Source organism: Drosophila erecta, unplaced genomic scaffold, assembly GCF_003286155.1.
Source record: "Drosophila erecta strain 14021-0224.00,06,07 unplaced genomic scaffold, DereRS2 tig00000126-arrow-pilon, whole genome shotgun sequence".
NCBI classification, from domain to species: domain Eukaryota; kingdom Metazoa; phylum Arthropoda; class Insecta; order Diptera; family Drosophilidae; genus Drosophila; species Drosophila erecta.
In genome coordinates this window covers 16,312,412-16,326,836 of record NW_020825209.1, presented here as the reverse complement: position 1 = coordinate 16,326,836, position 14,425 = coordinate 16,312,412, and the positions used below count along the sequence as shown (strand labels likewise).

The 14,425-nt window shown below is 40.8% G+C and overlaps 2 protein-coding genes across 4 annotated transcripts; one reads left to right on the top strand and one right to left on the bottom strand.

Annotated features, from left to right (window-relative positions):
* Positions 1-5: 5 nt before the first annotated feature.
* On the bottom strand, positions 6-2,845 carry LOC6549988 (protein suppressor of forked; the record flags this gene model as incomplete). The annotated part of the gene is made up of 7 exons (XM_026982005.1): positions 2,691-2,845; positions 2,179-2,560; positions 1,799-2,121; positions 1,245-1,520; positions 880-1,183; positions 388-579; positions 6-323 (listed from the first exon to the last, which is right to left on the bottom strand). Coding segments are annotated over exons 2-7 (1,449 nt in total), but the record flags the coding sequence as incomplete, so codon positions are not given.
* A 305-nt stretch (positions 2,846-3,150) lies between these two features.
* Positions 3,151-14,382, top strand: LOC6549987. 3 transcript variants are annotated; one of them, XR_003408003.1, is made up of 3 exons: positions 3,237-3,581; positions 6,611-6,727; positions 13,394-13,475. XR_003408003.1 is itself a non-coding variant. In XM_026981494.1 (2 exons), the coding sequence occupies exons 1-2, from the start codon at positions 12,200-12,202 to the stop codon at positions 14,364-14,366; spliced, it is 1,287 nt and encodes a 428-aa protein (XP_026837295.1). In that variant the 5' UTR covers positions 11,830-12,199; the 3' UTR covers positions 14,367-14,382. The 3 variants fall into 3 exon arrangements, 1 of the variants encoding a protein (XP_026837295.1); XR_003408002.1 differs by lacking the exon at positions 6,611-6,727 and having other exon boundaries at positions 3,151-4,118; positions 13,394-13,434; XM_026981494.1 differs by lacking the exons at positions 3,237-3,581; positions 6,611-6,727 and adding an exon at positions 11,830-12,513 and having other exon boundaries at positions 13,394-14,382.
* The last annotated feature ends 43 nt before the right edge of the window (positions 14,383-14,425 follow it).

Genomic DNA, 14,425 nt, shown 5'->3' with positions numbered 1-14,425 from the left:
ACCTCAACACTCTTGTGCGGCGACAAACCGCCTGAACTAAGTACCCGTTCGAACAGGACCCGCGTATTATTGTCCTCGTTCAGATGAGACAGGTAGTCAATGTAGCACATCACGTACTCTGGACTGCCACCAAAACGCTTCAATCCCAGCTCGAAGATGCGGAACGCGATTTCCTTGTCCTTGGAGCAATAGTACTCCATCAGAGCAGCGGCCACGAAAATGTGATAGCGCGACCGTACGTCCTCCCGTGCTTTTTTAAAAATGCTACGGGCTGACTTGATCCCCTCAGCACGACGGGCGAACTTCATGTACTGAACATAGACCTGGAGTATTTCATATTAATGGTATCAAATATTTGATCAAACATAATAATATTTGGGTTCCTACCAATGTGGGATCAATGTCTGGCAATTGCAACAGCTTGTTGTACATGGAGTGCACCTTTTCGTACTTCAGCCTCCCTTCTTCAAAATCCGCATAGGCAAAATATAGCAACGCATTCCGGTTTAGCACGCCGTTTATAGACCGTTCGAGTATATTAGCGCACTCGTCCGCAAAAATCTTGGCCGCCTGGACGTCCTGCAACGTTTTAGTAAAGAATTGAATATATAAATACACATACAGTTCGACATAGTTATAAAGAGTAAAATGCGTGCGACCCGGTCAGGGGCAACGGAGCAAGCCACGGAAAGGCATCTGTATTGTGCCACTGCGTGCTCCTTTACCCAAGGGGCGACACTTCTCAGCAAACAAGAGACTATATTTGATTCGTTTTTGATTTTGACTTTTGCGAACCACCAAGCAAAGGCCAAAACCCACTCTATTTGATTCACTACAGAAACCCAGAGAATAGGTGATGTTTTCAACACTAGTACGCACGCCTTTCTCGGTGAGCACACGAGCACTGGTGTCCAGGAATTGGGAGGCCTGGTGCCACACTGCCGGATGGTGGGTGAGCACCAGCAAACATTGCTCCGTGGCGAACATGACGCGACGGGTGACTAGGGCCGTGTCTTCAGTGCGCAACGGATTCGACTTCTCGTACGTTATAAAGCGCTTCCACAGCTCCACTTGCTTCACCTCCTCCTTTGTGACTGTGGGCGGGACGGCTGGAAGGTTGCGATTGAGACCCTTTGTGTGGTATTCCAACTCTTTGGCAACGCGGCGGGCGTTCATGTAATCCCTGGTTTAAAATGGAACTTTAGAAAGAACATCTGGCAAACGCTGCGTCGTATAATACTCACTTAGATCGTTCCAGACTCATCTTCTCCGATATTATAGGGTTTATATTTTGCTCGAAGGCGATATAGTCCTTCCACAACTGCTCGATGCCCACGATGGGTGTGACTACCGCCTTTTGATAGACGCGGCGTACTGCTGTGATCTTCTGGTTCTCAGCATAGTTACCCACTGCTTCAACGCCACGCAGAAAATATATGTAATCCTGCCAGATGCTGAACGAGTGTAGATCCATGCCAATTTTTTCAAGAGCAAAATCATAAGCCTGGGCCATTTTTTCTCTGGAAACAGATGTACATAAGTCCAAGATGATAAGCGTGTCAAAATTGAACATATCTTGTTTAGTCTTATCCTAGAGAATATAAGAATATTATCAAAAACATCGAATATTGCGATTAGTTTCAAGCCGATTGCTGAAAAACTAGATTGCTTTAGGTCGTTAAAAGTAATGGAATACGGCAATATCTCATTCACTGCGTTGCAAACTTTTGTCGAAAGTTATAATAGCCTCTAAGATTTTTAAATTATGCGAATCACTTAAATGCGGTGGGTCAGTTACTTGTGAGTGCTGAGGCCCGACTTGGTTTCCTTCACGTAGGTAAGATAGAGCTTCCAGAGGTCGATGTTCAAAATCTTGACTAGGCAGCGCTGGAAAAGTTTCTCCACGCGTTCGTAGTACCGGCTGCGCATTTCCATCTCAATGTATAGCTTCCAGTACCGGGCGGTTGTCGGGAACACATTAACTAGCGACTCGTATAGGCTGCGCACTTCGTGAATTGGACGCGTTTGGGCCTCGCGGATCATGACGCTCCAGGACTCGATGTCATAGGGACGCAGCTCCACCACTTGCTGGGCCCGCACCAGGCGCTCCATGCCCCATTCCTTGTGATCGATGAGTAAAAATTGTTATTATCCACATAAAACCCATGTTTCACTTACTATGTCGATCTTGATAAGGTCCCTGGCCGAAGACATTGCTGTTGCTTCCTGTCTTTGCTAATTGTTGTTGTAATTTTCTGACAATTTGCCTCCGCTCTTTCACCCTTTTTGCTTGTGTCCTGCTTGCGCTGCTCCTTGGCCCGGATATGTCCCTTTCTTCCGGTGGACTTCCTGCTGGTGGATTCGCTACGCAATCACCTGAAGCAACGCTTGGAGACCGATTAATTATTCCCAATTCTTTCAGAACTTGCAATGCGGCTTCGATATCGACGATTGATTGCATGAAACTGCGATAGTGTCATCGCCAATCACATCGCGGGCCTGATCATAAAACTGGCAAGATTCCCTGACACTTGTATGTAGTACGTGTTGTAAGCGGTCACTAATTAATACAAAAATGTCAAAAATGGTTTTAAAATAATTTAAAAGTTACTAAATCAGTAAATAATGAATTCAAGCAGTATTAATATATATTATAGCTGGTTTCCACCAAAACATTTTTCTCTACCTACACGAGTATACACTGATAACAAATAAATGTTGTTAACGAGAGAAATGGACAAACTAGATAGACAAATTGACAAACTAAACGGTACTTATTTTTTGCTCAATAGGTAATAATGTGGCATTATAATAAGAAACCCAAGCCTGAGATGTATTAAACCACAGGCCAGTGTGCTATTCTCCTGGTAAACACAAACATACTCGCGTACATATATCATAAATTTTTTAAGTTCATAAGAATACTACTCGTCTTTCTAAGTAAAAAATTAAAGAACATTATATAAATAAAAAAAGTAGTTTTGAAATATACGTAAACGTCAGCTCATGATTGTAGTAATAGTTGAACATATATGGACGATAAACGTGACATGTGGAAAAGAAATTCTATAGATGAAAGTAAAACACCATATTTCGCTTTTGTGGGCGAAAATTTTAAATTTGCTTTCAGGCTATATGTTTCTGTTTTGGTCTCTTTTTTCTTTATGTTGAATTGTTAAAATTTCAACGATTTAATAGTTTAAGGAATACCCAGAATTTTTTTCTTATTATGTAGGAATATATTGGTATATTTATCGGTAAATTGTACGTGTCAGTATACGGTCACATTGGCGGAGTGTCCAAAAAAGTTTTAAAACAAACGTTAAACAATCAAGCGTGGCAATCAAACGAAACCAAACGCATTTATTAATCGAGAGATAATTTGACGAAATTTCGCAATTCGTATTAGTATAAATTATTATATAAACCGATTGTTTAAATTTCCCAGGTAGTAAAGATCTTAGAACCAGTTGAAAACGAAGTTGGTCAACACACACACATGTGCGTGATCCAGGAGAGCGACACAAACACAGACGCAGGAGCTACAAGCTGTTGTTGAATGGCTTAGCGGTACATTTGGAGTAAGCATTCGTAATCAATATATTCGTTTTTGCACGTATTTTTTGGCATTCGGGAGAATAATTTATTCAATGGAAATATGAAAACTGCATATTTTTTTGTTTTCCTTCTTGTGGTTCCCCTGACGGTTTATTGACCGACAAGCTAGTGAAAAATAATAGCGTACGTGCGCTCCCTTTTCCAACACCTCTGCCTGTGTGTGTGTGATAAGGCGCAATAAGTGTGTCACACTGACGCGGTTTTGTGTTTCAAAGTAGAACAAACTGTGTGTGTGTGTATCCCTTTCACATCTGCGCGTACCCTTTACCTATGCATTAGCATTGCCTCTGTTTTAATTGGGCATAGCTTAAGAGTCATTTTAGTGGCATTCGTGTTTTCCGTTTCCAATTTCTTCGGTCCCCGCGACATTGCATACTTTTGAGCGCCGCACGCTGTCTCATTGTGGAAAAATTCATTCATAACATTCATAATAGATCAATCTTTAGTGTTGCATACCAGAAATGTAAAGAACAGTAGTAGTTTTTTCCCCCTTACAAAAGGTATAATATATTAACAAGCAAAGCGTTCCCATTCTGCAAAACGAATTTTAATCAGTGTGGTTTGTATGTCAAGAAAATCGTGTTGCACTTGTAATTTAGTAAAAATATAATTTGCCTCAAAAAAACATTTTTTTTTGATAACCTATCTTTTTTTTTTTTTTATATTTTATTTATTAAGGCATACGGGGTGAACTATTAGCCCCTTTGTGACCTTTTTGTCTGTTCATTCAGCCCGATTATTCGCGCCAGCTAACACAAGTTAGCGGAAATAACAATAACAAACTATAACAGGTATAACAAGTGAATCAATACTGGGAAGGTAATAGTGTCGGGTTCGTCAGCGTCTCCTGACCCTCGTCGAAGGGGAACGAAGGATCAGGTCCCTTGGCTGTCTTCTGTTGAGCCTCCTGGGTGGTCGAGATGTAGTCAGTGCCCTTGCAATCCGGTTTCGGTGTCTTCTCAGTCTATCGTGGTAGCGACTCGAGTGCATATTTATTTCGTCGAACACAGTTCGCAGCGCCAGGTCTTTGTGAAGGGTGGAGTTCCGTACGTACCACTCGCATCCGGTGATCATCCTTGCAATCCTATTTTGTGCTGATTGCACTCTGCGTATTTGGCGGTCGCAAGCCAGGCCCCAAATTTGACATCCGTATTTCCATATTGGAGCAATGACTTGCTTATAAATGGTCAATTTGTTGGACAAAGTCAGCTTACTGCGAGAGGCCATAAACCAGTGATGCTTCGCCACTGCTGCACGCAAGCGTACTCTTAATACCGTTATATGCTTGGAAAACGTGAGCCTGCGATCTAGGATAACTCCTAAGAATTTAGCAGAGTTGGTTTGCGCTACTTGAGTGCCATCAATCTGAACTGCTGGTGGCGTGCTTCGTTTTAGCGTGAAGCAAACACTAGCTGATTTTTCGCTGTTGATGCCAATATTCCAGCGCCGAGCCCATTCTGCAAATTGCGTAGCGTACTCCTGAATGCCATCGGCTGCGTCTTGACAGTATTGCGACCTATAGGTTACGCACACGTCATCTGCAAAAGTGGCGAGCATTGGTGTACCTAGGGGGCCATCCTCCGGCTGCGGCATATCATGGCTGTACAGGCAGTAGAGCAAGGCGCCGAGAACACTTCCTTGAGGAACCCCGACAGCGATGTCGTATTCGGTTGAGCGAGCCGAGTGGAAACTGACCGCAAATTTCCTTCCCTCAAGGTATGACCTGAGTAAGCCAAAGAATGGCGCAGGCAGCGTGTGCTTAATTTTAAGCAGTAGGCCGGTGTGCCAGACCCGGTCGAACGCCTCACGGACGTCTAGAAAGAGGGCGTTGCAGTACTCTTTGTTTTCGAAAGCGGCCAAAATTTGGTCGACAACCCGGTGTAGCTGCTCTACAGTACTGTGACCAGCGCGAAATCCAAATTGATGCTCAGGCGTAATCCCCTGAGATTCCATGATCCTGACAATCCGGGCAGCAATCAGTCTCTCAAACACCTTCGAGATCGAAGGGAGGAGACTAATCGGCCGGAAGGACCGAGGGTCCCTTTCCGGCTTGCCAGGCTTATGGATCATGGAGATTATCCCGAGCTTCCACTGGGTGGGGAAGCATTGCAGCCTCACGATGTCGTTGAAAATCAACGTCATGTAGAGGATTGCACTACTGGGCAGCGCCATGATGGTGGCGTTGCATATGGCATCATGTCCTGGTGCTCTTTTGGGGTTAAGCTGCGCGATGATGTCGGCTGTCTCTCTAGGGTCGAATGGTTGGATAGGCAGGTCCATTTGTAGAGCTTGCGTCAGCTGGTCGAGCGTCTCTTCTTCTTGCTGCGGACTGGCAAGGTTAAAAGGTTGGAAGCGGTCAGAGAGGTGTACAGCAAATGCTTCAGCCTGCTCCAAGTCCGTACGGCACCATGACCCACTACTGTCCAACATAGGTGCTTTCCTAGCGCAACGCCTTTTAATTGCGCGTGAACCTATCTTGCAAAAGTGATTTAAAGTGAGTCTATTAACAAAATGCATATCATTTAATTATTTAATTCTTGTTTAGGTATTTGTAATTAAAATTTGCACTTTTTATGAATTTAGAAGATATTTTAATTTTTAGAACTTTCCAAATTCAGAACAATATTGTTCTGAATTTTTATAATTATTATTTTTGTTAACTTTTGTAATAAATTGTAATATACAAAGCATACGACATTAAAGAACGCCAATACGAAAATTAGTTAAATATAAGGGTCGGTGCCTCCCGGATCAAAAATAAACTAAAAATTATCCGTTGTGGAGTTATAAACTACAAAATATAAAAGGGGTGGTGCCACGCCCACAATTTTTGGTATCGTAACAGATATGGGCTGGTGTAACCCAATACAAACAAGTCGAGTGCTATAGTAGAGTTCCCACACTATCAGATACCCGTTACTTATATTACACATTTACACATATTACACATATTTTAATTTTGTATACCAATTACTCATAGAGTATGTTACAGGTAGGGGGAAGCGTCTCCGACCACATATTATTAATTAGGATCCATATCCGAGTCGAGCTGGCCATACCCGTCTGTCCGTCCGTATGAACATCGAGATCTCGGATACTATAAAATCTAGTAAGTTGAGATACTCTAGTAACGCCAAGTTTGTTTTTTTTTTAAAGAAAATTAGTTTTAGACTCCCACAAGCCGCCCAATACTGCCACGCCCCCTGTATCTATAAGGCAGAAAAATATTGAAATACCCCGTTCGCAATTCCACTGGCTGAATAACGGGTATCTTATAGTCGAGGAACTCGACTATAGCGTTCTCCCTTGTTTTTATTATATTTTTTTGTTTTTGCTTACTTTCTATGCAATATGCTAACAATATGATGCAATATGATGAGCATATCATCCAAACGTGCACAAACAGAAAAACATTCACACCCAAAATTGTGAAAAATGTTTTAATTTTTGTTTGATTTGACTATTATCTGCTGATTTTATGGCTATGGCTTCCTCGCTAATGTATTAGCTGAGTGACGATAATCGAGGAAAATTAAAATTTCCATTAAAATTAATGGAAATATACAATAGAAATCAATGATAATTTATGATTTTATATATTATATTATATTGTATATATGTACATACATATATTATTATTTGTAATATTGTTTGTATAATTTGTTCTAATCATTAAAAGTTAGATCTTTTTGATTTTGGATTAACATTGTTTAAAATGTTTCTCTGACTTCAAAACGAACAGTCGTGTTGGCTTTTTCCTGCGCTCTAATTTTTTTTTTGCTTTTGCCAAAACTAGCGGTAGTTTCTAATAAGTTCTTTCATATTTATATTTTATAACTATTAAAATCCGTTCGCTTCGCGAGTGATTCTCTTTGTGCATTGTTTCAAACAAATTAATTAAACCTTTTGTTTTTTTTTGTCTTTGTGTTCTGTTAACTCTCTATTTTGTGCGTTGTCCATAGTGCTGTCTGGTGTTGTTTTTGTATGCACATTAACTGCGCAGTGCACCCACTCTCTCGCTCTCCCACACAAAATTCAAAGTTCTAAGCGTGCTAACTGCGCTCTTGCGGCACATTTAACAGATCTATTGCATTTTTTGATTCTGTGTCTTTGTACAGCGGTCTGAAACAAAAAAAATTGGAATCTAATGTTGTCTGCTAATAATTTAAGTCAAGTCTGCTAATAAATGCAGTCAGGTAATAAAGCCTGAGCAGTCAAAAAGTACTGGTTATGTGATAAAATGGTGCAGGATTTAGCGGCTGAACAAGTGATGACATAGCTAAGGGCCCAAATGTAAAATACTGTTGTGATGCTCGCCTAGGGGTTGCGAACGAGATGAAATCGTTTATGCACCAAACTAAAGGTGGCTTGAAAGGACTGATCAGCATTTTTTGCGTGGCCAGAGATAGTTTTCGTCGAGCTGATGATCTCCTCTCCGCGCTAGATTCGCAGTTTAATAGCTTTCAGTTATTAGAGGAATCGCCAAAGCGCAAGAAAGCCGCTGGTGTTATGCTGCCTAAGGGGAATGCCCCGCAGCCTCCGGCAAGTGATCAACAGGACTCCACATCTGATCAGTTGTCGATCGTATCAAATCTTCAAATGTTGCTTAGATTGGCAGCTAAAAAAGATTCGGAGAAATCCGATCAATCCGTTATGGAGGGAGTCCAATTTGGGACTGCTAGAGATTCCGCTTTCTCTGCACTGGTTTCTCAACCAGGGATTCCACCTGTCCCGATTAGTTTACCACCAAAAAGGAGTATTAAGTCCGGACTACCAGTGCAAGTTGGCCCTTCCCCTAAAAATTTTTCATTTCTCGACTTTCCCCTGATCAAATATCATCTGATGTTCTGTCTTATATACAACAAAACAAAAGCCTATAACATAAAAGTGGAAACATTTAATTTTTCTTACGCCACGAACATTTAATCTTTCAAGATAACTGTCCCTAATGAGCTGTTTTCAATCACATGTTCTGGTGATTTTTGGCCGAATTGTATGGTAGTGAAAGAGTTCGAAGCTAAGATCAAAAATAGGAGAAAAAGGCCGGTGGGAATTAAACTTCCTTCAGACATCTGCCTCCTCTTCTACATGTAGTCTTACTATCTCATATCAAAATACGAGATGCTTGCGTAACAAATTAACTAGATAACTAACTTTCCTTAACTTTCCTTTGCATCCCATATCATTGCGTTCACAGGCGCTTAGTTAAAGCCAGAGATACTTAACTCTGAAGTGGACACAATATACAGACACGATCGTCCCTCCAGGCTGGGAGGTGGAGTCTCAATTGCGGTTGTAGTGTAGACCTACTCACGTCAGAGGAGAATTTTTTTTGATGAGTTCCGTAACATAGAATTGATATGCGCAAAACTGTCATTTTCCAATTGCTCTGTTTCTTCACAGAAACAATACTCCCAGAATATCTAAGTCATTTGTCCGCTTTTCAATTCGTCAAAAATAAGCTTTCCGATAGGGACCAATTGGTAGTCCTAGGTGATTTTAATACCTGGCACTACGTGGTCCACAAAAGAAAAATTTGATATTTTTTTCTATAGGACAACACGACTTTGTTTTGGGCCTGCTCGACCTATCGTTGTCGCAAGTTAATTATATTCGAAACTCTCTTGGTCGATTATTGGATCTACGTCTTGTAACAAGTTCTGAAAGTATGTTTCTGTCCAGAGTAGCACCTCTTACTCAACCTGAAGATCTATATCATCCAACTTTTGAAGTGACAATCGACTTACGTACCTTACTTCAGAAGTCAACCAGACGAATTCATTGTTTTCGGAAGGCAGACTTTCCGAGGATAAATAATTAAACCCGTTTCTCGTAGAGTAAAAGGCTATACTAGATTCGTTGAAAAGTATGTAACAGTCAGAAGGAAACGTTTTTGACCATATAAAGTATATAAATTCTTGATCAGGGTCAATAGCCGATTCGATCTGGCCAAGTCTACAAAAGCTAGAATGTTGAGATTAAAAATGCAGTTTCCAGAGACATAGACGCAGCGCAAGTTTGTTTCCAAATGTTGCCATGCCCACAAACCGCACAAAACGGCCACACTTTGGAAAAATTTGATATTTTTTCATTTTATCTGGTAAATTTTTATAGAGTTGCCAATAATCTTTTTGCCACGCCCACTCTAACGCCCACAAACTGCCCAAAATGCACTTAAAACAAATTTTTTTTGTTTTTTTTCATTTTAATAGTTTTTCCCCACTTTTTCCACTGGCTGAGTAAGGGGTATCTGATAGTCCGGGAAGTCGACTATAGCATACTATCTTGTTTTATATCTGTCTTTAATGCCGGATGACATAAATATTTTGTATACCACAATGAAATCATTTTTTAACTCTTGTGTTCCGATGTACTATCCATCTATTTCCAACAAACCTTCTTGGTTTAATAAAGACTTGACACACCTAAGAACTTGAAAGTCCAGACTTTATTTAAAATTTAAAGATACCGGTTCTCAGTCTATCTTTTCTAAATATTTAAGTGCTCGGTTAAATAAAACAAGAACTATTTAAAAAGGTTTTATAATTTCGTTACGAACGATTTCTTACCCTTCCTCGGATCAGGCAATAGCCGATATTTTTACCCAGTTTAAAGGAAAGCAAACTCCTTTACGATCTTCAGCATATTAAGCCTTTCGTCAGTTCCCGACGGAATTCCTGGTTGTGTGCTTGGGTTCTGTGCAGCAGCCCTGTGCAAGCCTTTACTACAAGCGTTTACCCTATCTCTTGAACCTTCACAGTTCCCCCATATATGGAAGGAGTCCTTTGTAATCCCTCTCCATAAAAAAGGTTACAAATTGGATGCAAGCGATTACAGAGGATCTCTAAATTGTCGGCAATTTTATCACCGTGTCAGCATGATTTTATGAAACGCAGATCAACAACCACTAACCTTTTGGAGCTAGCTTCCTTCCTAATACAGGACTTAAAATATAATCTTCAAACAGGTGTCATCTACACTAACTTTTTTAAAGAATTTGACTCTGTTAGTCATTAATTTTTGGCGTCCGGCGTCCAACAAGGGAGCCACCCTGGTCCGCTTCTCTTATGCCTACTTTCTTTATGCCTGCAATATAAGGACATTTCTTGCTAGATCAATCCGATCTAAATTGCCGTAATAACGTACTAAACTTAAATGGATCCAAGTGTAAAGTTATGACATTTCGTCGTGTCAACCCAAGACACGTGACTTACACTCGAAGTAGGTGCTCTTGGCACGTGTTAATGATCTTGGTGGACCCTAATCTAAAATTCCAGACCATATTTCATCTATTGTCAATAACGCCAGGGGTGTGCTTGGTTTTATAAAAAGGTGGCCAAAGGAATTTAATGATCCTTACATGACCAAAACATTTATTTCGCTAGTCTGTCCGATTCTTGAGTGTGGATCACCCGTTTGGAGTCCGCCATACGCAGTTCACTCGGACCGCATTGAATCGGTACAAAAAAACATTTTTTTTGGGGGTGTGGCCGTGGGACTCGTGCGATAAAACAAAAAAAAAAAATTTCACTCATTGTTTTGCAATTTTTAACTTTTCAAAACAATAATCACGGGGAGTCAACGTTACAGAGTGAGTTCTTGCTCCTAGATTGTTGAACCATATCACCTATATATATATAACCTATTACACAATTCTGCAAACGATTTTTGATATTTTTCGTTATGTCGTATTTCATTGTTGTTTATCGTTAGTCGAGATATGTAAATTGGACAGAATTGGCTTGTAAAAAGGGGGTTGGTGTATGTAAAAGATGTTCCAGTTACAATGGTTAACGACATGAACGCTAATAATTTTTCTATTGAGGAATGGAGGCGCAAGTCCTAAGCGGGTTTGGATTGTTGGGTGTTGAAGTGAAAAGGGGCAATGAATGTGGATATATTTGGGTGTGTTTGTCGGGTTCCTTTCGATCAAATTTGTATTACCCTGAATTTTACTTCACAGATAAGTATTTAAGTGGCAATGCCTTGATTAAAAATATATTCTTGATTATCGTTTTCTCAGTGGGGGAACTTTACTTCATTGTCAATTTTGTTTATTGTAAAATTAATTGTTATTGATTAAATAATCATAAATTAAATTTTTTACTTACAATCAAGAACATAAATTATAATTTATTGTGTACCAAAATTATTTTATTGATTCTTAATGTTTAAATGGATTTTGAATTTTGGAGGGCATTAGCTAGCAGTTCAAGTTCAGCAACCCAGCAATTCAGCCTTCCTTTACTTTTTCAACTCCAATGCGATGTCAAACAAACGAAAACAAATCACGACCTGACGTGATAACAAATAACCGCAAACTGCTGTTGCCAACAGAATTTGTATTGTTCGGTTGTTCAATAAATGTACATAATTTGAAGCACCCATTGGTGAGCAATTTAGATGCGCTATGCCTCGTTCATCGTATCCCGAAACAATAAGCGATGAGGAGAAGCCATCAATGTCAACCCACGTAGTTCACATTGTTGGCTTCAACGAGCAAGTTGGCTTGAAGCGGGTTAAGCGGTCTATTATCCCGGCTGTCGTCTTGATGCCGTCAAATTATCCAAAGGGCTGAGGCATGTGCTCCTCTGTCGGCCTGGTTGTAGAGGGCGTTGCGCTGGGCAGTGGAGCCCAGTTTTTTCCCCGGATGACTATGAAAAGAGAGTACAATACAAAGTGTTTTTTGCCGGATCGCTTTTGTCACGAAGTAGCCAACCACTACAGGAACTACAAGTTACAGCAGCTTGGATCTGGATGTGTATCCCGAAATTTGGGCCATCGGCGACGAAAGAGGATACCCTCGGTGAAAAAATCTCGGACGCCCGCCTTTTTGTCGTCAGGATATGCGGAGTTTCGCGATGTGTGGCCAACTCATGTGCACTACTTTCCCAGGTTTGATCGTGTTTTAATTGTGGGAGGATATAGCCAACTGGCAATTTACCCATGTATAAAGCCTTTAAGGAAGGGTCTTTTTGATAGTGGCTGTCATAAATATGGGTTGGGTACACCTTGAAAAGCTCGTTGGCGTTGAATTTCCGACAAATATTCACAGCTCAAGTAACATGGATTGGCATCCTCATGTCTGACGACTCCATTGCAGTTACAGGCAGGTGGCTTGTTGTGTCAACACTCTTTAACCCAGGTTTTTTTACTACATTTAATTTGGTGTCAGCGATATTTTCTGTATACCTTGCTTTAGCTGTCGAGAGATTTACTCCCCTAAAGATACGCCTGCCCTAAAGAAATCGTATATTTTACATACCTTTTAACGAATCTAGTATACCCTTTTAATCTGCGAGTAATGGGTATAACAAATGACGATGTAAAAAGCCTATATTATCAGCTTTTGCGACAAAACCTTTTTTAGACCTTTTGTAGTCTAAAAAGGTGTTTAAACGATGTTTTAACGTTAAACGATTTTGTCATTCAACGCCTGTTCTGAAACTTCGAATGAGTACATTACTTTTTATATAGATGTATACATATACATACATATATGATGTAGAATCATTTTTCGTAACAAAAGTTTCACTAGATTTCTACATCGTTATTTAGTGTGTTGTTTGATCGAATTAAGGCGAATTCCTAAGACTCTGTTAACTATGTTTATGTATACTTTCCGAGCGACAATATGTACTAGTTTGGGGGTGGGTTTCGAGTTACGGGTTTGTTTATCGTACGTGTTTGCACTTGCCTTTGTAATTAATGTTTTCTTTGGTTCCATTATATTTTCCTCTCATGATGTATATATTGGTGCTTTCACTAATTACAGATACGACGATACTACGTATGAGTCCCGCAGCCGACGGTCAGTGTTGTCTGGTAAACTGTCCGACAAGACCTACAACGACGAAGTGCGTCGGATAAGAAGTGCTCATAGCTGCGAGCAGCTACGTCATCTGGTCCACCGGATTCCATGGGGAACGGACAGCAAAATCGGCACCAGTGATGAGGTGCCGGTGGCCTCCGCGCACGGAAGCCAAACCAGCGACTGTGGCCGTCCCAATTATAAGATAAATATTAGTAAGTGCCCCGCGGAAAGCCCACAACAGCAACTACCAGTGAATTTCTACGGCTATTTGCAACTGGCCAGCAGCTATTACGAACGGGGGTTGCAGGCTAACATAAAGTACCTGCAATCGATTGGCCAGCGTAATGCAATAAAACCGGCAACGGGTTTGCTTTTCGACGAAGTGCATTGTGACGAGAGTCCAGTTCAAAAGTTGCCCAGTCGACTGGTGACGTTGATCAAGAGTTTGCCAGGCAAGGACAAGAAGAAAGCGGACGACTACGGCATTTGGGTGAACATAAGAACAGTGAAGCAAGAGGATCTGGCAAAAGTGCAATGCTTGGATGAGAGTTTGGACCTAAACTCAAAGCTGGAATCGAACACAGCTGACCAACTTACTAGCATGTGTGATTTTTATGACTTCGATTGTACAACTTCAGAATTAGAGGAACCAACAGGAGCAGTAGGCGAAAAAACTATAGAACCCACATTTAAAACCACACTGACTGCATCCGCTGACCAACGACGTCTCTGTGAGATCATTGACAACCTAAGCTACCTGAGTATTGGGGAGAACAGTTGTCGCAGGCAGCAACTGACACTGACCCTGCCACAGATTACGCTTACTGACTGCACCGCTCAACAGGTGACGCTGCATAGCACCAGCTTCGACATTGTTACACTGCAGATACCCAATGAAGCCAATCCACCGAGCCTTGATCTGAAAGCGACATAGAATCAATATACATATATATATATATATATATATATATATATATATATATATATATATAT